Source organism: Centropristis striata, chromosome 22 (assembly GCF_030273125.1).
Source record: "Centropristis striata isolate RG_2023a ecotype Rhode Island chromosome 22, C.striata_1.0, whole genome shotgun sequence".
In the NCBI taxonomy this organism is placed as follows: Eukaryota; Metazoa; Chordata; class Actinopteri; order Perciformes; family Serranidae; genus Centropristis; species Centropristis striata.
The window spans coordinates 17,196,144-17,223,462 of NC_081538.1; the positions used below are offsets into that span (position 1 = coordinate 17,196,144).

At 38.6% G+C, this 27,319-nt stretch overlaps 1 protein-coding gene and 2 non-coding genes across 3 annotated transcripts in view; 1 reads left to right on the forward strand and 2 right to left on the reverse strand.

Moving 5' to 3' along the window:
• Positions 1-4,421: 4,421 nt before the first annotated feature.
• On the reverse strand, positions 4,422-4,496 carry trnai-aau (transfer RNA isoleucine (anticodon AAU)). The gene has a single exon. It is a non-coding gene; the product is annotated as a tRNA-Ile (tRNA).
• A 323-nt stretch (positions 4,497-4,819) lies between these two features.
• trnar-ucg (transfer RNA arginine (anticodon UCG)) lies at positions 4,820-4,892 on the reverse strand. The gene has a single exon. It is a non-coding gene; the product is annotated as a tRNA-Arg (tRNA).
• Positions 4,893-12,635: 7,743 nt separating this feature from the next.
• The window catches only part of arid2 (AT-rich interactive domain 2), a 48,878-nt gene continuing 34,194 nt past the window's right edge, over positions 12,636-27,319 (forward strand). The window contains exons 1-3 of the mRNA XM_059325741.1: positions 12,636-13,276; positions 13,400-13,493; positions 14,413-14,510. Of these exons, the coding sequence (XP_059181724.1) occupies positions 13,185-13,276; positions 13,400-13,493; positions 14,413-14,510 (284 nt within the window). The 5' untranslated portion in view covers positions 12,636-13,184. The remainder of the gene's footprint in view (positions 13,277-13,399; positions 13,494-14,412; positions 14,511-27,319) is intronic.

The window sequence follows — 27,319 nt, forward strand, 5'->3', positions numbered from 1 at the left end:
GTTTACTTTATGGCTAAATGAAGAGTTGCCACTTAAATATTTCTATATAAATTAAGTTTGGAAAGTTCCAGACAACTTCCAGACAAGCTGAGAAGATGGTGGAAAGTCAGAAAATCATATTGTGGGACAACAAGAGGTATGTGACTAAAAAACGTCTTTTTAAAAATAAGGTGAGACTGAGAAAGGGATGTTACAGCTGGTTCAGATTGTGCTATGGGAAAACACATTTAATTCACACCCCTATTAGACACAAATGTCCACACCTTGAATGTCACACAAACAACCCTGAGCCATCATTTAGAGACACACTAACCTACTTTATATTCAACAATGAGCAGAATGAGTCCCTTTACATCCAGATATCTTCAGCTATTCACGGCTGCCTGGTCTCGTGAGGGGGAAGGACGACAGGTTTGTGTTGAGTTTCAGCCGCACCCTTGTCATTGTGGAGTGAAACCATGGCACCCATGCTTCAACCTTTTTTTGTTATAAATACTTCAGGAATCAGCCAGTCTTCCAGCTGCCCAGCCTACCCCTGCCAGCTGACTCTTTTAAGATCCCTGAAACTGGATATTGTTCTGTTGTCCACATGTCAGATAACAACACACATCTACAGTAGATGACAACAAGCAGAAATTTGTGAACAACGCAAACTTTTTTTCTTTTCTTTTTTTTTCTTGGTACTGCAGCGTTGGTGTGCAGATTAAACATTTGCTCACAGGTTTTCTTCTACAAACACAGTGTTCAACCTCTAAACCCTCACTGCCCTGATAAGCTGCTAATCAGTAACAGTTTGGCAGATAAACGGTCTGTTTTTAACAAGGAAGTTTGGTTGGATTTAGATGGAGATGGCAGTCCAAAAATGGACAACATCTGTGATTTCTGAATCAATGCAACTACAAGTTAATATAACATTTGAATAAATTGGGGCCTTCTGGTGATTCACTGCTAGACAACATGCAACTGAGGCTGAGTCCTTGCCGCGGGGGACTAGGGTTCAAATCTGGCCCGAGGTCCCTTTCCTGCATGTCTTCCCTTCTGTAACTATCCAATAAAGTATGAACAATGGCAAAAATATAATCCAAAAAAGACAACATTTACATAAATTAAACTCACTGTGTCTTTGCTTGTCTATAGGGTGCATATGTGCAAATAAATAGTTGTGAAAAGCAACTCAGTACATTTATTAAAGTATTACTTCTAGCGTATTTGAGGATTTCCTTTTTATGCTACTTTCTACTGCTGAGCTAAGCCACTAACCTGTTTAATAGATTTTGTTACTTTTCAGATTCAGACTAATAAAACTAAGTATAATCAACAAATGGGCTATAGTGGTTAGCACTTTTTTTCCTCACAGCAAGAGGGTTGCAAGTTCGAATCTGGCTTGTCGCTCTTCTGTCTGGATTTAGGTTTAATTGGTGACTCTAAGTTGCCCGTTGGAGTGTATGAGAGCTTGGATGGTTGTCTGTCTCTATAGGTGTGTTTCCATTAGGTACTTTTCCCTCTAGTGAGCCAATATGGGATCCGCCCAAGAACTGCCCAACTTCACCAGTTAGTGGCTCAGATAGCGGCTCAGAAAGTACCTGCCTCAATCTTCTGATCCGAAGTCAGACGCCTTGTCCATTAGGCCACGTGGTCTCAAATAACAGATATTATACAATTGGAAAAAACTCAATCAAATGTACAAAAGTAAACAAGTTTTTGAATGTCAACAAGGTGTGATCGCCATGGTCCTCCAAATACTTCCATGTTCACTGAAATCAGTGTGAAAGTTTCCAACACAGACACTGAAACACTAACATTTCTGATCTGGAGTCAGATGCCTTCATTAGGAGATGTGGTCGCAGAAAACTTGATTTTTAAAATTGGAGAGGGAACTAAACTTATAGGTCAGCGTGTAGATGGCTTGTTAGCTTGTGTGGAGAGAAATTAGCTTAAATGTTTTTAATGTTTTGTGTAAAGCACTTCGAAATGCCCTGTTGTTGAAAGGTGCTATACAAATAAACTTGCCTTGCCTTGCCTTACTTGTTTACTTACTCTAGTTTTTTAATTTGGGAGAGAGTTGTCCATGTTTATTAATTTTTTTTTTGGACTGTAGGAATAACGTGTGAATACTGAAAATGGGTGTAGTTCCACTTTAATGAAGACAGCAGTCCAGTTAGGCGTGCCACCTCCAGGCCCTTGATTGGAACAGGGCCATCCGTAATGTCAATAGTTACACCTGATTCTTTACTCTAAGACAAGTCAAAATGCTGTGCAAAAGGCCCGGTTGGATGTTAGGCACAGGGCACTGTCGAGTCAATAACACACTCAAATATTTAAGCAGTGCATGCACATAACAATAACATATGTCCCTGGAGTTAGCTTGAACGCTGCAGCTGATAACATATGGTGATAAGTTAATGCCATTAACTACAGCTGTGTTTACTTGTCACACACTACCACTTCCACATCTTAAACATCTCATTTTGTACTTTACACATGAGGAGTTACAAACTGTAATATCGTTTAAGCTTTTTTTTTTTATTTATTGTAATGCACTTTATTCCGGCATTAGCAAACTTAATATCTACAAACTTCAATTAATACAGAACGAAATTAATACATATATTAAGAAATTATTACAGCTGCCATCAGGCTTTTAATCCACACTACAAAAAGGGAGCACCTCACACCAGTCCTTGCTGCCCTCCACTGTGAGTTTTAGAATTGATTTTAAGATTTTACTGCTTATTTTTAAAGACCTCAATGGTCTGGCTCCTGATTATATTAGTGACCTACTTACTCCTTATGAGCCTGACTGCTGCCTGAGATCATCCAGCAGGTTCCTACTAGTGGTCCCTAAATCCAGACTGGTCACAAAAGGTGACCAAGCCTTTGCTGTTCAGGCACCAGAGATTTGAAACAACCTGCCTGGACACCTCAGGCAGGCAAACTCAGTGTCATCTTTTAAATCTCTTCTTAAAACTCATTTTTATCGTATTGCCTTTTACTGACCTAGGGCTGGGCGATATATCGATATAAAAGATATATCAATATATTTTTAAATGTGATATGGAATTAGACCATATCGCATATATCGATATGGTTCAATTTTTTCTCTCTCTTTATATATAAATGCTGCCCTTACTAGGGTTTGTCATGTTTAGTTCTTTTGTAATGTTCGCTGTTCTTTTCTCATATAAATATATTTATTTCGGAAAAAGATTGGCCTATTTTATTTCATAGGCTATTTTTGTTTAAGATATTTTTTTATTTATTTAAATGTGCACTTTATGGCGCTTTTATTTTTAAAAAAAAGGTTTCAATAAAACAACTTGTGACATGTCATATTTGACTTTGACTAAACATTTGCTCTCACTTTGTGATAAAAATATTGGGATATATATTGTATATTGATATTCAGCCTAAATATATCGGGATATGACTTTTGGTCCATATCGCCCAGCCCTATGTTCACCTTTACCTTCTTTTACATTGTTTTATAAATTGTTTAATTGTTTTATTTATGTGTTCTTAATTGCATTTTGTTTTATCGTCAAGCACCTTGTAACTTTTTTTTAAAGGTGCTATACAAATAAAGTTATTATTATTATTACAAAGAAGAATTAACAAGACAGTGCCCTTACATGTCCTCCTCTCTCTGTATGTGTGTTTATGGTGCATTCTGGGAATTTTCTAGGAAGCTGTAAATCCAGGGAAAGTCTTATAAAACACAATATTTGCACAAATCCTAAGCCAACTGCAGTTACCATGCCATGCTACCACACAATCAGTGTTAGTGTAAGTTGAATAGTAACAGTTGTTATGGTGTATATGGGCTGGATTACTACATGTAAAAACTGAAGTACAACAGGTCAGTGTGGTAAAAAAAATAAAAGAGTCAATAATTACATGAGAAGTATAGCCGATCAGTTAAGGAGCGACATATTCCATGATCTGCTACACCTCAGTCTGTTCTAACTCCCAACCTTTAAGCACAACTGCCACCTAGTGATGAAAATGGACAAACACACAAAGAAGACAGAGGAAATTTAAAGACCCACTTTAGTGAAAAAAAAAAATGTTTAAATTAATCAAATTTACAAAAGTAAACAGAATTTTGAATGTCAACAAGGTGTGATCACCATGGTCTTCCAAATCCTGCCATGTTCACTGAAAGCTTCCAACACAGACACTGAAACACTAACATTTCTGATCTGAAGTCAGACGACTTCATTAGGAGGTGCGGTAGCAGAAAACTTGATTTTTTGCAATTGGAGAGGAACTAAACTTTGCCATATAGGTCAGTTTGTAGATGGCTTGTTAGCTTGTGTGGAGGGAAATTAGCTTAAATGCCAATCAGCTCACTTCACATGTAAAAGTAAGCTGGAATAACATCAACCTTCCTCAAGTGCTTGGCTGTGTTAACTTCAAGTTTGTGGCCAGTATGGGGATTGATGGCCATGACCTTGGCGTTATTAGCACCACGCTCTGACCATCTGAGCTAACCGGCCTGTTTTAGTTAAATTTTCCATCAAAATTCTTTCCATAAATAAACTGAATCAGAATGTATGAAAATCATTTTTAAATGTCAGTAAGATGTGATCACATCCCCACTATGACCTGGTTCAGGAGGGAAAGCTAAATTGTTCGAACAGAATTCACATGTGAATATTAATGGAATTAATGCCAAACCTGACCCAATGTATTTGTTTCTACAAATCAAATAAACCCTTTCATCGCAGGTCCCCTTACACAAGTGTAGCTGTAAACGTTGAGCTTGAGGTTGTAACAAAGAACCTTCACACCTTGTTGCTTTGACCTATGCTCTAGTTTCTAACCACGAAGGGACTCGAACCCTCAATCTTCTGATCCGAAGTCAGACGCCTTGTCCATTAGGCCACGTGGTCTCTAATAACACACAATTGAAAAAACTCAATCAATCAAAATGTACAAAAGTAAACAAGTTTTTGAATGTCAACAAGGTGTGATCGCCATGGTCCTCCAAATCCATCCATGTTCACTGAAATCAGTCTGAAAATTTCCAACACAAGTAGCCTTCATTAGGAGATGTGGTAGCAGAAAACTAGATTTAACAATTGGAGAGGGAACTAAACTTTGCCATATAGGTCAGTTTGTAGATGGCTTTTTAGCTTTTGTGGAGAGAAATCAGCTTAAAAAAATTACTTCAAACAAACAAAAAATTACAATCTTATATTTGTGATTTGTCTCGGCAGCTGTGGTTGCCAGAACTTTACCTTAATAAATATGGTGCAAATTTTCTAATATTACGGTGAAAGGATATTAGCACTGTTAAGATTGCCATTTTATTCCATATTTTATCATTTAAAAAATCCATCAAAAGAAACGCTGTTCTGACATATAATCGACAAGAAAATACTCTTTAAATGCTGCATAAATGAAAGATTTTACCATTAAATACCACAGTTAGAGATATGGTGTTTAGTACATTTAACAATGAGAAAAAAAAGTTCTACAGTATATTTTTGTTACACACACGGTGCCAGTGTATTTTACAGTGGTTGTATTTTATTTTAAACTGTAAAAAAAAATACTGTTTTGGCTGATATAAACATTTACGGTCTTTAAACCTCTGAAGTCCAGGAGATTTTGGCTCAAATTTGTCAACTTCCTCTGTATTAATTTCTGTCTCTGTTTAGCATCTTTCACTCTGTCCTTACATCACATGCATGGCTCCTTTTTCTCCATACAAACTTGGCTATCAGTCAGAGTTTTCATTTTATTTAAATTAAAGTATAAAGCTGCCAGGAACCGAAAATACAAGCAAAAAACACAGGTGTCTATGAAAATGTACCAATTTTTTTTTTTTTTTTTACCATTAATACGAACAAAAACAGCAGAAAAAATAATAAATAATAAAACTGAAATAAAACAGTCTATTTGCATATGAATTAAAAATAGTAATAGATTTCATTATAGAAAGAAAATCCACATTTTAAAAATGGTGTAGAAACATGAATGGCACACTGTGAAAGCTCATATGATGCACTTTCAACTGGCTTTCTCAGCTTGTCTACATATCATATATAAATAAAGTTATTACTGTAAATAAAACATGTGTATTTTCAATAAATAGATGGACTCCAGAGGGTTAATTGTTACTGAATTTTTTTTACTGTCATGGTTAAGCAGTTTTTCCACCGTAAAATCTATGGACATTTTTTACAGTGTACAATGCTGCTGTTTGTAATTCTTTTTATTTATCCTGGTTTAATTATTTATTTATTTATTGGAAGACAGTCAGAAGTCCATTGACAGTGACTGAACGGACTTGCTTTATGTAGTCACTCTCCGATATATCTGTTGGGTGTCTGCTGCTGCTGTTTAAAATCCTCCTCTCTCCTCTCCATAAAACATGACCTTTACTCTGCAAGAGAGACAGGGCAAGATCAAAATGACAGGAGATACACAGAGCCAGAATCTGATGCTGCATATGTATCAAATTGTCCTCTATAGAGGACTTAAGGGAAGATTTGTGTCTCAGCCTCCTCTACATTTAATGAAAAAGGCAATTCAGATGCTGCCGACGAGAGGTGGGGGGATATGTAAATTTGGAGATGTCACATAAAGGTCACCATCAGCACAACACAGCCAGGACAGGCTGCCAGCCTCCACTGCAATCATTTACACTCCAGCGTTTCATCATCCAGCCTTCAGGATTTGCTGCTGCCCAAATTTATAACATTAAATCAGCACATGAAGTCTATAAACCTTAAACAACAACAAATATTTTAAGATATAACAATAGACTGTTGTATTTAACAATTAGACAAGATGTCTCCTGGTGAAGTGTAACTAAATAAATTTGCTTATTTTTTTTTCTTTCTCTTAATTTTATCTTTTTTTTTTTGTCGATTAATGTACTGTTTTTTGATGTTTGTTGTTGTTTTTTTGGTTATTCTGAGGATTTTTTCTAAGGATGGGGGGATGGGGGTACAACAAATGTGGAAAAAAACAGTGAACTGTATATCAAGCGCTGTGTTTGTGTATTCATGCTTCTCATCAATAAAAATTGTTTGAAAAAAAAAGAAAGAAAAGAAACCACCTGCCAGAACAAAGAGAAGATGGATGTGAGTTTTTTTCTTGAGTTATCATTTCTTTAAACTAGATTCCTGAGTGTATTCCTATTCTGTTTAATTAAATAAAAACCCATATTACATTAAAAGAGTAACCTTATTTATTGTCATATGTTTGATATTATTCAAAACAGCAATATTTTCTTTTCATATTTGTTTGTATTGAATAAAAAACATCCATCAATCATCCATACAACTGTTGACCATTTTAACTGTATTTGTCTTCAATAAAATGTTGGAACAGTAAATACATTTACTCAAGTACTGTAGTTAAGTACAATTTTGAGGTATTTGTACTTTACTTGAGTATTTCCATTTTATGTAACTTTATACTTACAACATTTTTGAGGCAAATATTGTACTTTTTACTCCACTACATTTAGCTGACAGCTTAATTACTTTTCAGGTTAGTATTTAACATAAAAACATGATCAATTTCAAAAGATTTTTTTTTTAATCTTTTTTTTTAATTAAACCTTATAACAGTATATTTTAAGTAGTTAAAATGAACCCTAACCCGACAAGATTAACCCATAAGAACTCAGACCCAATAATCCTTAAAGGAAAATAATGGAGGATATATCACAGACCAAGTGGACCACATAGAACACATTTATGATGTTTTTATTTTTTTATTTTTAATCTACTCCCAAATGTCAAAGATCTGTGATGTGACATTGGGCATTTATGGTATTTATGTTTATATTTATTCTTTTTACTGTTTAGGGTAATTTGAGACACAACAAAATGGATTTCATATTTTACTAAACCAATACAATGGATCCAATGTGTTCTGCTATTTTACAAAAGCCATCTGTACACTTCCTATGGGGCCAGTAAAGAGCTCAAAATGTGATCATCTGTTATATTTTACTGTAATTTGGGATGTAGAACAAAATGCACAATGTCATTATTCAGTGACATTTATAGGATCCTTGTAACTTGTGAGCAGGTTTTTTTCAGATTCAATTTTGATAATTCATCTCCTTGTGTACTGTTTATGACGAGGTAACATAATGTTGAATTCTACAATGCTAGAGAGCAACAAACACTGTCATGAATAATATGTGGATTGTCACTGAGTTGAAATGTATTGCATTGTTTGTGTTTTGTGCTAATTTTTCTGGATTTTCTTGCTGGGTTTTGTTATAGTTATAGTTATAGTCCACACTTTTCCCTATAAAAAAATAAATATTTAATTAATATATTTTATGTGCAGCAAAATTAATTTAATTGATTGTATTCATTAATATTTAATCCACAACAATCAAATATTTTCCTCTCTTCCAATTCACAAAAAAAAAACTTTCAGAATGACACTACCAAGTGCCCTGTGCTGCATAACTTCCTGTATTAGGATCACTCACTACCACCCACTGCTCCCTCCCCTAATCTCCCAGCATGCATCTTGCTCCAACTGTGACTGTATCCAGTTTAAAATCTCTCAACTGATCCCTCCACCCACCCCCCACCCACCCCAAGTACAATATGTTCCTAACCCAATGAGCTGAATCCATCCCATCATTTAGACATGATGCCTGGCTGCCAGAAGATGGAGCCATTTTCCACCAAATGACTCAACACCAGATATTACTTCCGAGACATAAAACCTCAGGCGGAGGCAGCCGCAGGGAGCAGGGAGGTGTAAGGACGTTACATGCAGTTAGCGTCCCACTGGGATCTTTTGTCTGGGTGCTTGGAGGCAGCTTGGGCTTTCTGGCCCCATTTGCGCCATATGCCATGAGAGGCCTGGCTGTCACATCAGATGAGGACCTCTGTGTGATGGCATAACTGACCGTGCAGCTATCAAGTGCACATTCACAGGCACAGCTCACCATTCATCAGTTTTTAAATGCAGTGTAAATGGATGGCTGCGGAGATGCCGAGGATAAACTCCAGCTGCTTTTTGTTTACAGATTTTAAGCTTACGTTTCCCTTAATGTGTACCTTTAAGGCATTCCTGCATACTATAATGTGATATCTGTCCAATACATTCAACATGATTGATATTTTAGGACAAGTGCATTGAATAATGGCTGTGGAAACATATCTGATACCTTTCAGATATATCCCAATACCTTAGAATTAGAAGTCAGATACTACACCTTTTCATTTCCAATTCCCTTTTGATTTCAGGGCTTTTGTTGAATCTATTTAAGCATTTTTCACAGTTAGGCTCCATATGTATAGTCAGACTGCCGTGAATTAAAGCATTAGTCAAACACTTAAAATCTCATGTGGGAATTTTATTCCAAACGTCATTTACATGTTTTTGCCTTCCGGCATAATGGCAATAGCATGCCTGACATCCGGTATCTTCATTTAAATTGGACCAATGTTTATGGGGCTGTAGGCAATATAATCAATTCATCATACTGATAATACAGTTGACAGAACCGGGAAAAAATCCTTACAATTTAATTTAATGCAACACAATTGCAATGCTAGTCCTCTAAAGTGCTGATCTTTCATTGTTCATTTTAACTACTTGCAGTATAATATTGGATACTTTAAATATATATAAATATGTCATTAAGATATACACAACCGCATATCTAAATCAAATCTGAATTACACCACTTAAGTGTATGTCTGCTATGCATTATAATAGGCATTTTCTTGGAAAGCATTCATGATACACCTGTTTTTTTTGTTACTTTAACAGTTACTCAACATTAATTCAGTTAATATTGTATTCAACCAATACTGCAGTTCAAGTCCTTGTAATAATCATTTAGTGTAGAGGTATGAATAGCAAATGTGTACGTGGTTAGAGTGGCACCCAAGACTTGCAGCAAATTTTAAGAAACTGAATGCATTAATTGAAGCTTTCTGTGTTTTACAGTATACTATAATATTTGAGAAGTTAACGGTGCACTACCTGGTTGTCAAATACAAAGATGGGTTTCACCCACAGCACGCCATCATCCAGCCTATCACTGTACATACAGTAGCACCGATAGAGGTAATGTTCGCATAGACACCAACAGTGCAGAGTAATATTGACCTTGCTGAATAATAACAAATCGGATCATTATCAACAGCACGAACTGTTTAAAACTGAGAACATACCGTCACACTGGTAAAATAATCGCCCAAGTCATTTTTTGTCAATTTTTTTTTTTTTTTTGCCTAAATCATCTCATGACGCCGGCCACCTATGGTAAAATCACATACATCCTCAGTTGATCGGATCATGTGATTTTACCACTTTAAGATCACAATTCTTTGACAATTTGCTACATTCATAGGCATCAGATAAGAACCCAGCAAAGAAGAGCCAGATGGAGATTGTTTAGTTTATCAGTGTTTTATTGTTGATACTAATATTGGTAACAAGTTACTCTAAGGTGTCTACATAAGAGTGACAGGAGCGTGTCATAAACATGACATGGGATGTGTCATGAACATTAATGATCCTTTGAAGTAACATTAATGCTCATGATACTTGTTATGTCATGTTTCTGACAGGCTTGTGTGACTCTTATGTAGACACCTTCAAAATAAAGTGTTACCATATCTTGCTTAAGTCACAAAGGCATGTTCAAAAAATTGCCTAAATCATTTATTTCTCTTAAGTTTCATAATTTACACACAGTGTTATTACTATGCCAATAGCCATCCTTTGTTACATCCTAGTTGAGTGAAATGATCGATAAATGTCATATGTTACACTTTTGGTGAAGTTTTTTGTTTCCTGCAAAACTTGAAAAAATGACTTAGGCGATTATTTTAACAGGGTGACGATATCAAATATGTAACGTTGTAAATGCAGTTAATGTAGGTGGCTAACCACCCCGTTAGCTCAGCAACACTAGCATCCTTAAAAGATTACAACACAAACCTAAAGGTAAATTGGTTTGGCAGGTATCTTGTGGCAATAACTGCTCAACGATTGATGCCACATATAGCAAATGTATGAGCACTGTGACACTATGTTTACTCTAGATGAGCTGCTGGCATCCCGAGGTAACCCACTTAACGCTAGCAATATTAGCAGCGTTAATAAGGGACTGGAATCTGACACGCTAATGTGACACGGTGAAGCTAGCGCTCAAACGGTTTACTTAGATAGCTGGAGCACGGTCTCCTTCAATACAGTTATTATTATTGGCTAGTAACGACACAAAACAGTGGCTACAGTATTTTTCTAAGTTGATATGACAGTGGATAATTGGCTTAACACTAACTGCTTCGTGGTGATTTAGCTAAGTGAGCTAAGGTTTGCTAAGCTAACAAAGCTAGCGCTCGACCGGCTCGTTAGCGCAGAGTTCTGTTGCCGGGTGGGGGAGTCCAAACCGGCGGGAGGTGAACTCGGGTGTGCCGCAGTTTATTTGTAAAAAAGAGCACTATTTTGAAAACCACAAGCAAGGACACGCACTTTTCCGCTGTCTAGTGTCAATTCCTCAAAATGGGGTCTGCTAACGTACGTCTCCGCCATTTTGTGACAGGTTTTTCATTGAGCAAAGGGGTACGTGTAATGGTTGAATGTAACCCCATCAAGAAGATATCCGCTTGGCAGCTACAGGGAGAAGGGACCAGGAGTCATTTTCTACCATCCCATCCGGGAGATAAAAGTCGGTTTGAAGTGGTCAGCAAGGGACGGGGCCGTCTTACTACAACCTTAACAAGTCTCCAGCAACAAACTGCACCATGAAAAAATAATTAACATGCACTTTAGAGACCAAATGTGAACCACTAAAAATGTTGACTATGATAGTATAAACACATGCTTTAAAAAATAAAGTTCACAGTGTGTAGTGGAATTATATATTTTGCATTGACTCATAATAATAATAATATTATTATTGGCAAAAATTCCCCAAATCAACAACATTCAATCAAAGAGACAAATAAACAAATCCAAATCAAGCTTAAAATATAATGTTGATATTATAAAATCAATTTGTGTCATTTTCCAGTTAAGAGTTCAAACAACATAACAACAATTACAATTCAATATTACATGGGACCCGAAGATGTCAAAATAATTTAAATGAATTGATTTAGGAGGAAATACGACAGGCAGAAGGCACATGACAACCTATGCAAAAATATATGTTCAGAAAATATATGTGCATAAATGTCAAAATATATTCGGTGCAATGGTAAAAATCAAGTTAGCCAGTTAACAGTTAACGACAATGACTGGAAGTTTGAAATGTGAGTTATAATACCTTATTTTGTTGCAGAATAGTGTAATGAAGAATGTCATGCTGGACTAGATTCCCTACAGTGTTGATTTCAGCGGCTGCATGCTATTTTAAAATAGTAGTGTAGTATGTGTATGAAGTTTTATCATAGTTTAATTTACTTATTGAAATCCCCTATATTAATTTAACTAACATCAGTGAGGTATGATATTCATTATGGAGTAAGTTAGAAATATACCTATGCTTTATGTTAGTGTGGAAAAATAGTATTTTACCGGTAAAATAAGGTTGCCCTCTATTACACGGCTGGTTGGGATAACAAGGGAGCTATGTTAATTAGTGTTATCCCCTCCCCCACGGGACATTTCCAAGTAGCTCCTGACCCGTTTTCCAAACAGAGGAACGAGTTGTCAGACGGTCCCTAAAAAAGAAAACAGTCTCTATTGTTCCAGCGCCGCTCTGCTCTGGACGGTGCAGCTCCGCCTGTGGCCGCAGAGGGCGCTGCCCGCATGGCAGGCCGGGCTCCGCGGCCTTCACATCTTTTTGTCTGAGAACTGGATCCCTCTGCCGCTCTACAGTGTGTGCGATAGCCTCGGAGCTGCGTCCGTAACACACTGTCAAACCACTCCAAACGAATACTACCGCGACCAAAAGCATTAATTCTACACATCCTGCCATGGCGTTTCTAATCTGCCGGTAAATCGGTCGTATTTCTGACTGTTCGTTGGAACTTAGTCCGGGGTTGAATCGGGCTTGCTTTCTGTGTGCATCAGTCTTTATTAGCGAGCTGCCGCTCTTCTTGCTATCAGCTATTTCTTTAACTTTTTAAACACTCAGCTTCGCGAATGACTGAGCGCCGGCGGAGTATGGGATCCTTGGTGTCTTAAGAAGCGACTGAAGTGGGGTTTAACCGTTTTTGCATGCAAAAACAATGGCAAATTCGACGGGGAAAAATCTACTAGATCAGCGAAGGAAAGGACAGGCTTTCCTGGACGAGCTGCGGCAATTTCACCAAAGCAGAGGGTGAGATTTGGGCGTCTTTATTTCCAAGAAATATAACTTTAAATCTTCATTGCATGTGACTGTGAGTTAGCCAAAACAGTTATTTAAACATATGTGCTTTTATTTCTTGTGTTATCCCTCCAGATCGCCGTTCAGGAAGATTCCTATCGTGGGTGGGAAAGAGCTGGACCTGAATGCTCTCTATATCAGAGTCGTCTCTTTAGGTGGATTTGCTAAGGTGAGTGGGAACTAAAAGTGGATTTCTCCACGCTGTGCTGTGTGTGGACTCCTCGGTGGAGCACTCTACAACTCCGTGTGGGTACCCCGGGACAAGTGTAACCCTCTACAACACGTTAGTGTGTCGGTGCTGGCCTTGTGCTAGTTGCCATGTATCTCTATGTATCTCTATGCAGTGTGGTGGCTTGTGTTGTTGTGTGTTTGAATCGAGAGTCCACCGCTCGGAGTCAGAGTGCAGTTGGAGCGACTCAAAATGAGCGGGCACGTTTAACATCGATTATCGGCACGGAGCCCGGCCTCGGGAAACACCGCTAGGACATAGCGCTTCTCCCGGGTTTTACCGGTAGTTTAACCCGGGGAAGCTTGAAGTCTCTTTCTCGCCATAGCCATCTTTCTTCGGCTTCATGGCTGCTCACAAAATGTAGGCCTCACAGGCCCATGTAGTGAATACAGTAAACCGAACCAAAAGCTGCTCCAAAACCAAACGGCTCGCCGCGAGCTAAAGCATTAGTTTCCCAGCAGAGACGGCTCATTGGAGTTCACCTCGCCAAGTTTTAACGGCAATATTGAAAGTCAAGTTAGCTTGTTAGCTGCGGTGCTAACTAGCCTCAACAGTAACGATACTATCTATTCTAAAGGGAGTCAGGCAGTTCTACTTACTGATGTGACAAATGTAAATATGTTGGAAAAACTAACATTTGACGCCAATTAAAAGCTATTGTACTCAATGTTCTGCTAGCTAGCTTTATCTTTTTCCAGTATTTTTTGATATTTTCAGCAGTTTGAGAAAGTTGTTGATTAATGATTGTGGTATGGCCTCATTGGGGGAACCTGTAGCAGACCAGATGGTTGCAGTGTAACCGCTCTTTTTTTGTGTTACAAGTGCTCTATCTCCTAACCAACCCTTCTCCTCCTTTCAGGTCTCTGACAAAAACCAATGGATTGAACTTGGAGAAGAGTTTAACTTTCCTAGGAGTTGTTCCAACGCTGCATTTGCTTTAAAACAGTACTACCTTCGGTAAGTAGCATGGCCATGCAGCTCTCCTCCTCTCAGGTAGCATGTGGGAAGTGTTTACAAACGTTAAGATGCAGTCAGCAGGATCTCGCCTTGCCGCTTCCTTCGTCTGGGAAGCAGCTCTAGTACAATATTTTAACATGCAAAGCAAGGTCTATATTGTGTACATTTGTCATGACATGGAAGATATCCTCTCTCATGCCTCTTCCACATTAGAAAATTACACTTAAATTTGTCTTTAAAGAAATATCTGGCCAAATGTCTCGTAACTCGTCACCCTGTTAAAATAATCGTCATTAAGTCATTTTTTCAAGTTTTGCAGGAAACACAAAAAAAACTTCACCAGAAGTGTAACATATGGCATTTATCGATCATTTCACTCAAAAAGGATGCTATTGGCATAGTAATAAGTCTGTGTGTAAATTATGTAACCTAAGAGAAATAAATGACTTAGGCAATTTTTTTGAACATGCCTTTGTGACTTAAGCAAGATATGGTAACACTTTATTTTGAAGGTGTCTACATAGGAGTCACACAAGCCTGTCAGAAACATGACAAGTATCATGAGCATCAATGTTACTACAAAGTGTCATTAATGTTCATGACACATCCCATGTTATGTTTATGACACACTCATGTCACTCTTATGTAGACACCTTCAAAATAAACTTACCATATCTTGCTTAAGTCACAAAGGCATGTTCAAAAAATTGCCTAAGTCATTTATTTTTCTTAAGTCACATTTTATTTTGACTTAGGAATAATAAATCAGCATAAGTCACATACTTTACATAGGCCATTATCTTAAAGGGGTAAAATCACATGATCTGATCAACTGAGGATGTAGGCGATTTTACCATATGAGGAGATGATTTAGGCAAGAACATTTTTTTTGACAAAAAATGACTTAGGCGATTATTTTAACAGTGTGACAATATTTAGCATTTTGTCTGTAATGACCACAAACCATACACACATGACGGATGTTCATTTCTGAAAATGGTGTTGCCACAGGCTGTTTGGGTTTGATACAGCACTAATGATTTAGCAGCTCTGGGTGCTGCTAAACATTCAGCCTCTAAGTCTCAACACAGTCAGCTGCCAGTGATGGGAGTCTGGTGGAAATGCAGCTCTCCTCAACAGCTGGCATTTGTGGTTCTGCTGCTTATTTCTATGCTGTTTTTCTGCTCCCCCTACCTGATCTCATGCTAAGATTGTTCCCATCACTAGCACCTGCCTGCAGGGGATTGCACCTCTGTAGCAGAGAAACACTTGTAGGCTCTCAAGGATATGTGAAAGGCAACCTCAGGTCACTAGTTGGTATCTGAAATAGCAGCCAATTGTCCATGCTTATTTTACTAGGTTAGCTTTTGGTGCAAGTTGATTTGATTGCCATTGTTGCCGTACACATCTGATGAGACTTGTTGCTCATCAGAAGTTGACAGAAAAATGTCTGCAGGGGCCAAAAACCTGAAGCACATGTCAGTATGTAGTGCTGCTGAAGTTTGAGGTCTTTCAGGGTTTGTGCAAGGACTTGAAAGTTTGGAAAATGGTTTATTTGGACCATTGTCTTTTCAAGGTTAGGACTATGCTTGGATTTGAATCCTTAAAATATGCTTGATTTTCTGCATTATGATCTTCCACTGACAGTCACTTGTGTAAACCAAAAATATTCAATATTTGAAATGAAACTTTCCCACAGTGATAATTGTTTGTCTCTGGTGTCTCATAGCAGATAGGCCTCTTCTTTTCATACTTTGCATTTATACATATACACATTTATTTATAGATTTTGATGATGATTTAGGCTTTGAGAGTCTGTTCATTCTTTCTTTAGGTACTTTGAAAGTGCTTAAATTTTACTCTAAAAAGACAGTTTTACCTGCCACATATTTCGTGTAAAAGACAGAATACCTTAAGAATTTCTTCTGAGCACAAGATTATGTAATTTGTTGTAATGGTGATCTTGGAAGGAGAGACGGCCAGCAAGAGTTGTTTAGGTCAGTTCTTTTGAGGGGACGGAGCTATAGTTCAAAGATGTTGCGTTTCTGTGATCTGATTTATGTTTGAACTTATCTTCAATGGCTCAGTTCAGCACTAACATTCGGAATTCTGTTTTCGTCTTTGTGTCACAGACTTAGTTTTGAGGTTGCCTCAAGTACCTGTCAACTCGTGATCTGATTGGTCGAGCCTCTATAATACTTTGTAGGAAGACACAGTTTTGGCCAACTGATGCGTCTATTATCTCATGTCAGAAAGTGGTTTATAAATATCTTTTTCTGCAGATGACAAGATGAAGCAGAAAATGATATGGAGCTGTGAGCACCACCATGACTTCTTTTTAAAAAGAATCAATTTCCGTTTCCCCCAGAAATTTTCACCTGGGTTCCTTAGAAAACTTAGATTACTGTAATTATTACCTGTACAAATATTTTCGAAAGGCGGTTGAGCTAAGTCGACTGACATGCTGAATATCCCCCTCGTGCCTGTGGAGCTACTTTGTGGAGTTTATCTAAGGCAGTTCAGTGTAGTGGATGTCAGAGGCAGCAGGCAGCTACACTTGTCTTGCGTCAAATAAGGCTGATAAATAGATACAGAGTATCCTCGCCCCCTTCTTGCAGCTTTTTTGCTGACAGAGTACGATAGAGACATTAGCTGTTTTTATCTCAATGCATAAGCAGGCTAATAATGTGCTCACTGTGGGGGGAGGTTCTTCATTTTGTCTTCTTCCATTGAGGTCAGGGGTCATAACCAGTTCCAAGGAGGATGTGCTCAGTTGAGCGAGTTCAGATTTGGTGTCTCTGGTACTCAAGGACACTACAGACGGGTGGATGTTTGCTAATATCATGCGTTAATCTTGAGTATTCAATTGAATGGCCATCTGTAGCTGGGCATTTTTAAGCTGTGTGTGCATTTCAAGCCTTCTGTACTGACAACTGGTGATTACATATCTTGAAAGTAAGTAACTTAATTAAGTTGTAATTTGGCTCTGTTTTTGGTATCTGGCCTTTTAACAGGTCAGACTTAAAGTTTCTCAACTCTAATGTTATTCCAGATGCTTTATTTATTTTTGCCTGAGTGACTTAAAATGAGCTATGGCTGGTGCACACTTGAGGATTTTCAAAATCTTAACTGATTTTCAGAAACATGGGACACAAAAAACACCAAGATGCAACCATTTTTTAAAAAATTTTAAATGTTAGAAGAATGCACACACCAGATGATCCAGACAAGATACAGGATCACACACTCCTATACACATCTTACGCTGGAGATACGGCAAATCCGGAGAACAATTTTAAAGACCTGCCGGATCCAGAACATCCGGTTTGCTGTGGACGGTGATCAGTGTTTGGTTTTGGCCTGACTGATGTCAACATGGCATCCAGGTCACAAATATTGTCATTTTACAGCTAAACGGCACACTAAAATATGTTTCTGCAAACATTTTAAGCGAGAAATATGTAAAGCAGTAACTGACGCCTGACATATGTTTGATCAGTACCGTCTTATTTGACAGTTTGAGCTGAGCTTTGTGAGCCATAACATAATTTGCATAAAGTTGAGGTTGAAATCCAGATACGTTGAATGGTCAGTGTACTGCATAGAAAATGAATGGGATCTGCCAACAGTGTGTCTTTTATACTAAACGAGATTGGCGGTTCTAGGGACTCAAGATCTTTTCTATCATCAAACTTTATGCATGTGTGTGTTTTATTGTAAGTCACAAACATATTGATGGCACTTTCTGGTTACACTATTCTGAGTTTCTCCGTTGGTGTTCACTCTTGGTATACCACTTTCAGGTGGTAAATATCAAACGTTTGAATCGAAATTGGGGAGACTTGCTTCCAGTTGGTAACATAAGGATTATGTCTATTAACCCGTCACACTTCAGGATCATGTGGGCAGGTAACCTGTATAGACCAGCCTTTAGTCAAGAGCAGCCCCTTTGTTGTTGGCGGGGACAAATCAAACTCAAAACCTCCCCAGTTATCCTCTAGTATGGAGCCAGCGAGTAGGAAGGACTCAGGGAGCGTCCATTGCTGCAGGGATCAACTTTGATACGAGACGGCCGGTCTGTTGACCGAGTTTCCTGCGTCTGAATGAATTGGATGATCAGATCATGATGTGGCTCTCTGGTCAGCACTTCCCACTCAGAGCAGAGTAATAAGCAGCACTGAATATCCGTGCCAGCTCCTGCTGCCGTCTATTTGATATCTGAATGTCACTCAGTAATAAGTGAGCGACGCTTGCCAGAAACATTTTTCCAGCTCGTTTTCAACTTGTTGAAGCGCTGCTTGGACATCAGTCCTAGCAATGGCGCTGATTTTCATTTCAACTTCGGGGGAGGAAGGATTCACACTCTGGATCAAAGTGTTGGCATCAAATCGCACCGACACGCTAAGGGCATGGTTGAAAAGCAGCTCTGTTTTTGGCTCGCTTCATTAGTGAGATTGAAGCAAAAGATATAAATTTAAATGAGGTGTTCAGGTGCTAGAGTGAGAGAATTGCAGATATAAAGAGCAAGTGTTAAAAAAAGCCGTAAGCATGGCAAAAATGCCTTGGCCGGGGTTTGTCAGGCCGTGAAATGCTTTAAAGTCGGAGGAAAAATGTAAAAGGCTTTTGAGAATTATTGAATAGTATTAACATAAAGCACTGGAATTCTGAATTAGTTTGCATGTAAGGATCAGGGACTGACCTGTGTCTAAAGAAGCCTTTTATATTTCCCTGATTTGACATACATTTCTGTTCTCCATCTGTGTACTCTGCACTCTGTTTCTGTGAATTGGCTTAGAGATACCAGCGGCCGCTTCCAGTTTTCCTGCAGCTACACTGATTTAGATGATTCTCAGTCAATACTACTTCACATCTCCATGCCTTTTCCTCTTCCATTAGTTGTTTCATATGATTTGGGAGTGGTTTGCACTAAGCTCTCAGCCCTTAATTTTTCAGTAAAACACCATCCAGTTCTTCCAGGCGCACACCGTAATTTGAGAGTGAGTGAAAGGTGTTTGGAACTCAGTCCTCTGGTGGTGCTACAGTCTTTGACTTCTTTTCCAAACTGCAGCACACTGAACACAGAAGCCAAGTCAGGTGACAGATACCCTGGCTCAACCTTTGTTTGCCCTCTCCACTGCATCCCCATTGGGAGGAAATCGGGCCCAGGAGGCACTGACATCGAGAAACCGCTGACTTAATTCTCTGTTAGCTCAAGTGATCGTTTGATATGTCTTTATGAGGTTTGTAGTGTTGGTAGGAAAAGATAAAAATGCTAGTTTTGACAAATGAAATCGGGAGAATGTTGTGTATAACAATATAAGTACAGTTGACATTATTATTTTGAATGGTTGTTTGGAAGGGTACATGTAGCAGGGATCTACTGAATATATTTTGATTCATCAGTGTTGTGTTGCAATAGTAAAGTACAGATCAGGTTTCACCTTTTAACCCCATGTTGTAATATGAGCAAGTTGGGCTTTAAGCTCTGCTGCCAAGGACAGTTTTTACTGTCCACAGTGATTATAGCAAAAGAAACCAGCTCTTAACTTCACCTCTTTCTGCTGAATCAAGCACCGCCAAGTAATCTATCTTTTTCAGTCTTGAACAAGCTGCTTCCTATACAACAGCTTCATTATACCACATTTTCACCTGTCACCTCAACAGTTTGCGGTGTAGAGAAGCAGGTGCAATCAGATTCACATGTTTACTCATTTCAGTTGATATTTGAATCTTTCACTTTTTGATTGTAATCTTCTGCTAGCGGCAGAATTGTTGCACATGTTTTCCTCAACTGTTACTAGCCCTTGACCCCACTATTAGGTCCCAAAATTCCCACAACCACTGCAATTAGACAGTATTTTAGTTGTCATGTGAATTTGAGCCTGACTAATTTTCTCTCTATTTTCCAGCCAATTGCAAGTGGATTATAATTAATAGTATTTCAAACCTTTGAAAAAAAATGTCAAATAAATATAATTATGTCAATCTTATCCCTCTGAACCCCAGACAGTTTCAAGGCGTTTCTTTGCTCTAGAAACATTTTCCCTCAGAGTGGCCTCCTTTTTCTTTTCACTGCAATATATAAGTCCAGCACCTCCTTTGGAAACAGGACAATCATGGCTAGAAGTAGGGAGAACTCCAATGTCTTTTGTGCACTATAACCGTTGTGTCATAAGTCCAGAAAAAAGGAACATGCAAGTTGAGTTTCTTTGATAATTTGTTTTGCAAAATTGGGAAAGCATGTAATCTATACATACAAGCTGCTTCCATGTGCCTACAGGTGTTATCAATATTGTGGAAAAATGGGGGCTCCCCAGGCTATACATATTGAACTATTTTCATTTTTACAACCTCTTGCCCTCTCCTCTCTGCTCTGTGCAAACAGCCTGCAGATCAGTTAAAGTTTTAATGAATTTTGGTCAAATGAATGTCGGTCTCAACTAAGTAATGCTATGCTTCCCAGTTATGCAGAGTAGCAAAGAGATTGTTTTATAGGATGTGGAGAGTCCAAACTGTTTATTTTTAGGAGCGTAGCATAGATATAGCTTTTAATGGCGGCCAAACATTGATCACACATGATTCATCCAAGGACCGTCAGAAATGTGAAAATCAGACGATAGCTTTTGTTTTTACCTTTTCTGGCTATGATAAAGGGTAGTTGATGGGACTTTTGATTTTGCAACCCACTGGTGGGTTGTGTGGTTCACCAGCCTGTCTGCATATCACACAGTGTCATGTGGGTTTCAGAACCAATGATTGAGAAACTCTTCAGTTAGCTTTTGAGGCTGTTGAGAAACATTATCAAAGGCACGGGGAACCCACCAGGAACATGTTTGATAGAAAGGCATTTCTTTCATTTAGTTAGATTGCATAGAGATAGGTTTGGAACAGGTAATCACCAAACCAAACGCACAGTCGGTGGCAATTATTTGGAAGCCACTGTCTATTAATGTTTCTCCTCATCTATTTATGTTGGAAAGAAGTACTTGCAGTGGATGGTGCCAAATTGTGGAGGTAATGTTGAGTATCAAAAGTCTTTATTTTCAGATGACGTCCTAAATGAAATTCACACCTGATTTGTCATTTGATCAAGCGAAAGACAACCTGTGATACCACAGTTTCTACTGGGAAAAAGAAATGAAAAACACAACATTGAACTATTGCCCAGGATTAAACCACAGACACATTTAACTGCCTTTTTCTGCTTGGCGGGTGTAAATTCTCACACCTGGTTATGAGATTATTCTGGGTACCATCATTGGTGTTGGTGTGTCTCTGCTTCCTGTGTATGTCAGTGGACTCTCCAGCTCATCTGAAACATCTGGATGAAGTGGCCTTTGATCTGGCTTGCATTAGCTGCGTTTGTATTCCCTCCGCCTCATACGAGCTGCTGCTCAGACTTTAGAGATGCTCATATGAAGACCGGTTATGGATAAAGACGAGGTTGTGTCGACCAGTTTCTGCCTTTTTATACAGCATAATAAGAGACTTTGTAACAAAGTAAGAGCTGTAGAGTAAACTTGCTATCACAGATAACATCTGAAGGCTCTTGAGACGTTGTGTTTTTGGCCTGTCTGTCTGTAATTTGACCTGCCCTCCAGCAGTGTTGGCCACCACTGATAGCCTAACCTTCTCTCAGTTTCCTTGCTAACTAGCAGATGGACAGATCTGCCTTGTACTTGACAGTGGACCTAGAATCAGGCTTTACCATTTCATTAAATAGATACTATGGTTAAGATGTTTGCTCTCTGTGTAATGTAGCTCACAGCTCTTTAGTACAACACAATCACTCTATTTGCTAAGTGCATTTTACACATAACTGGAGTTTGTTCTCTGCGTCTAGTCCATGCCAAGTAATGGGAAGCAGTGTCTTGTCAAAAGTTCAGTAGTGCATCTGCTAACATTTTTGTGTAAGAAGAAACATGCATGTAAGGAGGAAATTGTATTGTATGGAAAAATTCCCCGTCAGATTCACGGTCCAGAATGCCATTAAAGAATATTTTGAAAACCTAGGGTAGGATTGTGTGATGGAGGCAAAAAAAAGCACTCTGAGCCCCAAGCAGTTGCAGGGCGGTTTTGGCTGCGGGCAATTTTTCAGAAATTGAGGGGGGGTGAAATCTCTAAAAAAAAATTCAAGTGGAAATATAGAGGCTCCACGTGCTATGTTAAACTATTTACATTTCTACAAGTTGTACTCTCCCTGATGTTCAGTAGATGCAATCACTAAATTCTGCATTAACTACAAGCTAAAGAGCTAGCTAGCTACCTGGAGTAATGACTGGCTGGTGTAACTAATCACATGTCATTTTACAGGACTCTAGTGACTCAAGACAACGGATGTGGTCATAAGAGTGGAACTGGAGTTGCATGTTTCTGTCCAAACTTGACTCGAGTTCAAGAGGGTAGTAACCAAGCCAGACCTACATCCAGCAGGCATTCTGTTTTTCATGTCTTACCCGATCCAAGTCCAGCACAGTTATTAGAATTTGTAATGTTACCCTGTCATGCAATTGCTGTAACTGAACAAGAAGTATCCCAACAGAGACACCAGTTCCATCATTTTGATTAATTTTTAAACTTTTTTTTTGTTCACATATGAGAACTTAAAGTTGGCCAAATTCAAACATCCTTTGTAAATATTTATCTAGACCTGTCAGGCTTTTGTATCTCCACTCTAGTAGATGGCTATCGTTCCAGTTTTGGCTGAAAATTAACTTTCTATGCACATCATCATAACTCCCATTTTCATAGATGTAGACATTTAAGACATCATGCAAAACCAAAACATCAAATTAATTGGATTAATGGGATACATCGCCCATCACCAATGCATTGTATTTATTGAGCCTCATAATTGACAAAAACAACCTGTTGATGATGATTGCAAAAAAATAAAGGAAATGGGGAAATCCACAAAATAAACAGCAGCTGCAGATGGGAGGGGTCAACCTTTTTAAGGCTATCTGACCACGCAGTCATACTGAAGAGGCAAACAGTAGTCATTTTAAATAAGCACTGAGGGACAGAATTAATATTTCAGGGAAAGGAAGGTGGATTTATTTCACTGCCAGAAAAACGGAGCTTTTTCCAGAATTGCAAAAGTAAAATGGATAGTCCAAGTAAGAATATACAAGTATATTTCCAAGGAGGCTGTGTACCTCCACACTGAAAAGCAATCACACAAAGTCCAGCTTAGTCAAAGGAAAGCATCTTTTCCTTGACACGTCTCACCCGTGTTGGCGGTGTTCTGAAGGAACTTGCGCTGGTGTGAAAATTCTGCTAACCACTTAGCTACAGTTCCATATAACACAGCTGATAACTGACATGGAAATATTTGCACTTTTTTTTTGTGTAGACCTAGGTGAGCCGGATGTCTGCCTTTGCACTTACATGAGTTACTGGAATATTAGAACATGGTGTCAATATTGCCGTTAAGTAAATCAAGTTCTGCCTTATATTTATATATGTATATATGTATATATATATATATATATATGTATATATATATATATATATATATATATATATATATATATATATAAATCCTGTCCACTTCCTTCCTATATGCTATGCTCCAGTCATGTGACTTGAATCATTTGCTCCAAGTAATAAGAAAGTCCCAAGTCACTTTTTTGTTATATAAGGTCCATAGTTAACACAAGCCAAGTCCAATCACAACGTAAAGCATAATTATTAGAGCCTGACTGATATGGTTTTTTTAAGGCTGATACTGATTTTAGAGGGAGAAAATTAATTGATAACTGATATAGTGGCCGATATAGTCATTTCTTTTCATCTGTAATGAAAATAGACATTTTTTAAAGTGGATTTTGCACTGATTTTACAGCACATCACAGGCACCCAGAGGACTATTTTCTCAAACGTAAAACTTTATGAAATAATCGACTTTTTAATAAGAAATAATTATTTAAAAAATCACTGCAAGCAACATTTTGCTGCATTATATATTGTGGAAAAAACATTTTTAATAATGGCACATATTGGACAGCATATATACAGATACCGATATGCCTTTGATAGGCCAATATCGGCCGATAGTATTGGTCAACCTATATCGTCGTCGGGCTCTAATCATTATTCAACAGATAATGGCCTTTTAATAATGTGAAAGTCTTAAAATGCGATCAACATTTAAATGTAACTTAACTTAGATATCAGGTTTCAATGTTGCATGGTTTGCAGAAGCGTAACATAATCCCAACATTTTATCCTATCGATTGGGTTGACTGGTGATATCAGTCATTATCAGGTTAGCTAGCTACGGAATTGTAAGCAAACAGATTGTATCTGCCTAACACTAGCTAACGGTTGCCAATCTGAATGAGTCGTCACAGTTTGATGCTTTAATAACGGGTAACGTGACTTGTAATGTCAACATTAAAAACATTGAACATTTTGAATATTTTACATTTAATATTTAAACTGAAACATCAAATTTTAGTTTTTATTTAACCTTTAATTTACCAGAAAGTCCCTTGAGATTGCAATCTCTTTTTCGAGGGAGACCTGGCCAAGATTGGTTGCCAGTTACAGATTAAAATTACAAAAAGTGACAAAACATGGGAACATATAGTAAAAACAGCAGGAAAGAAAAATAGGCAATACACACATTATACATACAGAAAGGTACTGAATCCAACTCGGGTAAAACAATCGCACTTGTCAGTAACATATACTAGGTTTGTAAAATGTAACCGTTTGCATATTATTCCAAGACCATGGGGCAAAGTAGAAGGTTTTTTTGCCCCACTCAGTGAGGACCCTTGGAACATGGTAGGTGATCCATTTAGAGGAACGACGCCGAGCATTACTGATGATCTGTGTCAGGAGGTTACATAAGTAAGACAGGAGGAGACCCAGTATGGCCTGTAGATGAAGATGTGCAAATGGAGTTTTATGCGTAAATTTAGTGAGGGCCAGTTGATTAAGCTGTACAGCACACAGTGGTGACTATGAGGACCAGAATAAGTGCTGTAACATAGAGCACTGTGGTATACAGTATCTAATAGATGGAGAGTACAAGATGTAGCATGCATGTAGAGAACATCCCCATAATCCAGTACGCTTAAAAAGTGAAATGAAAACGGATAAGTTATTCGAGTCATCGTGTCTCAAGTCCAAGTGTCAGTCAAGCTGCACGTCATCAAAACAGTGACTTGAATCAACTCAAGTACAAGTCACAATGATTTTTAAGTTCATCTCTTCTTTTGGGCAACAAGTAGTATCTTCTGTCAGTCATCCAACTTTTACAGTATTTTCTCCGCCTTCAGTAAACGCTCCCGTGATTATTGACAAAGCAAACCACCCTCAGCCTGTGTTGGACAGCCTGCTCCACTAAATCCCAGAAAACATTTCTGCCCAGTAAAAATTGGCAGTGGGTGTGTTTGCATGTCTGTGTCCACGTCCAGCAGGGGGCAATGGACTCCCACACACAGACACTGAGGGCATTTGGGCAGCCAGGCAGCTGAGAGTAATAGAAGCCAGGAGTATCTGCACCAGTGTCATCCAGAAGACTGTAAATAAGGAGCGTTATGACAGCGGCTGTTTGCAAACGTATGCCTATTCAACACTTGTCATGCTCGTCAGTGTCCAACCCTGTGAACTTGTTATTTTGGAGGGAAACATGCCTCAGTATAAGCAATGATGGTGCACACGTTTCCCTAAATGGTTGCAGTGAAATCAGCCTTGTGGTTTCTTGTTGGCATGTAGTTGCGTGCTACTCAAGGTGGATGAAATTGATGTTCCAGTTATCATGCATGTAAGAAAAAAGGGGAAGTGCAGACATTAGCAGCTGCAGTGAAACCCCCTCCTCCCTCTCTTCCTCCCATGCCCCCACCCGTCTTTACCCGCAGCCTTTTTCTTGCTTGTGCCCAGACAGCGGTTGATGACGCTGCAGTCGGGACTGGGGCCTATCTCTGCCGCTCTCACACTCCTCACTCTCCCTCTCTTTCTCTCTCTACAAATGAAGGCTGAGTGTATTTATAGTCCAGCGTGTCACCCAGCAGCCAGCGGACGGGGGATTACCTTGGCCACGATGAACAAGCGGGGCCTCATTCAGTAACAGGCGTTTGCTCGCTCGCTCGGTGACTCACGGCCACACAGGCAGGGTTCACCACTCTATCACTGCTGAGGTATTTTGCTGTTCGAGCGCGCGCGTGTGTGTTTTTGTTTGTCTGGCAGATTTCTCCGCATTATTGTGAGGTGTTTATCCGATCCAAGAAAGTCTGAATCTTTAGTTGCATGCTCAAGGAGGATATTTTCCTGCAAGTTGAGTGCAAACTTCTCAGGAATGTGGGAATGATTACAGTTAAAGATGAATTGTTTGCTCCACATTGGCTCACAGCTGTTGGGTTTGAAGGCAGTTCACTCGTTTCTACAATAGGCTGTTGCACTGTTGGGAAGAGAAGTGGTTATTCAAATAACTCCATTTACACATTTGTAGTCAAAGTAGTTTGAACCAACCCAACCTTTTTGCAAGAGCTGTTCTCAAATGTTCTGTTTCAATTTAAAAGTTTTTGGTCGACTCATCCTTTTGTTGTTGTGGAGAATAATCCTCACTTATACAGTGATGGAAACACAGTACGGGCCACTTAGATTTTCAGCAGGAAAGAGTCTGAAAATGTCAGATTTTAAAATAGAAAATGCATGAAAATCTACCTTTTTGTGATGGATGATGCATTTTTCCTGATGTGTCACATCTTACACAGTCATGTTACTGACTAACGTTGCGCCATGCTCCAGTGCTCTCATCAGCCCTCTGTCACACAAACACCAGCTTGTTGTGCAGT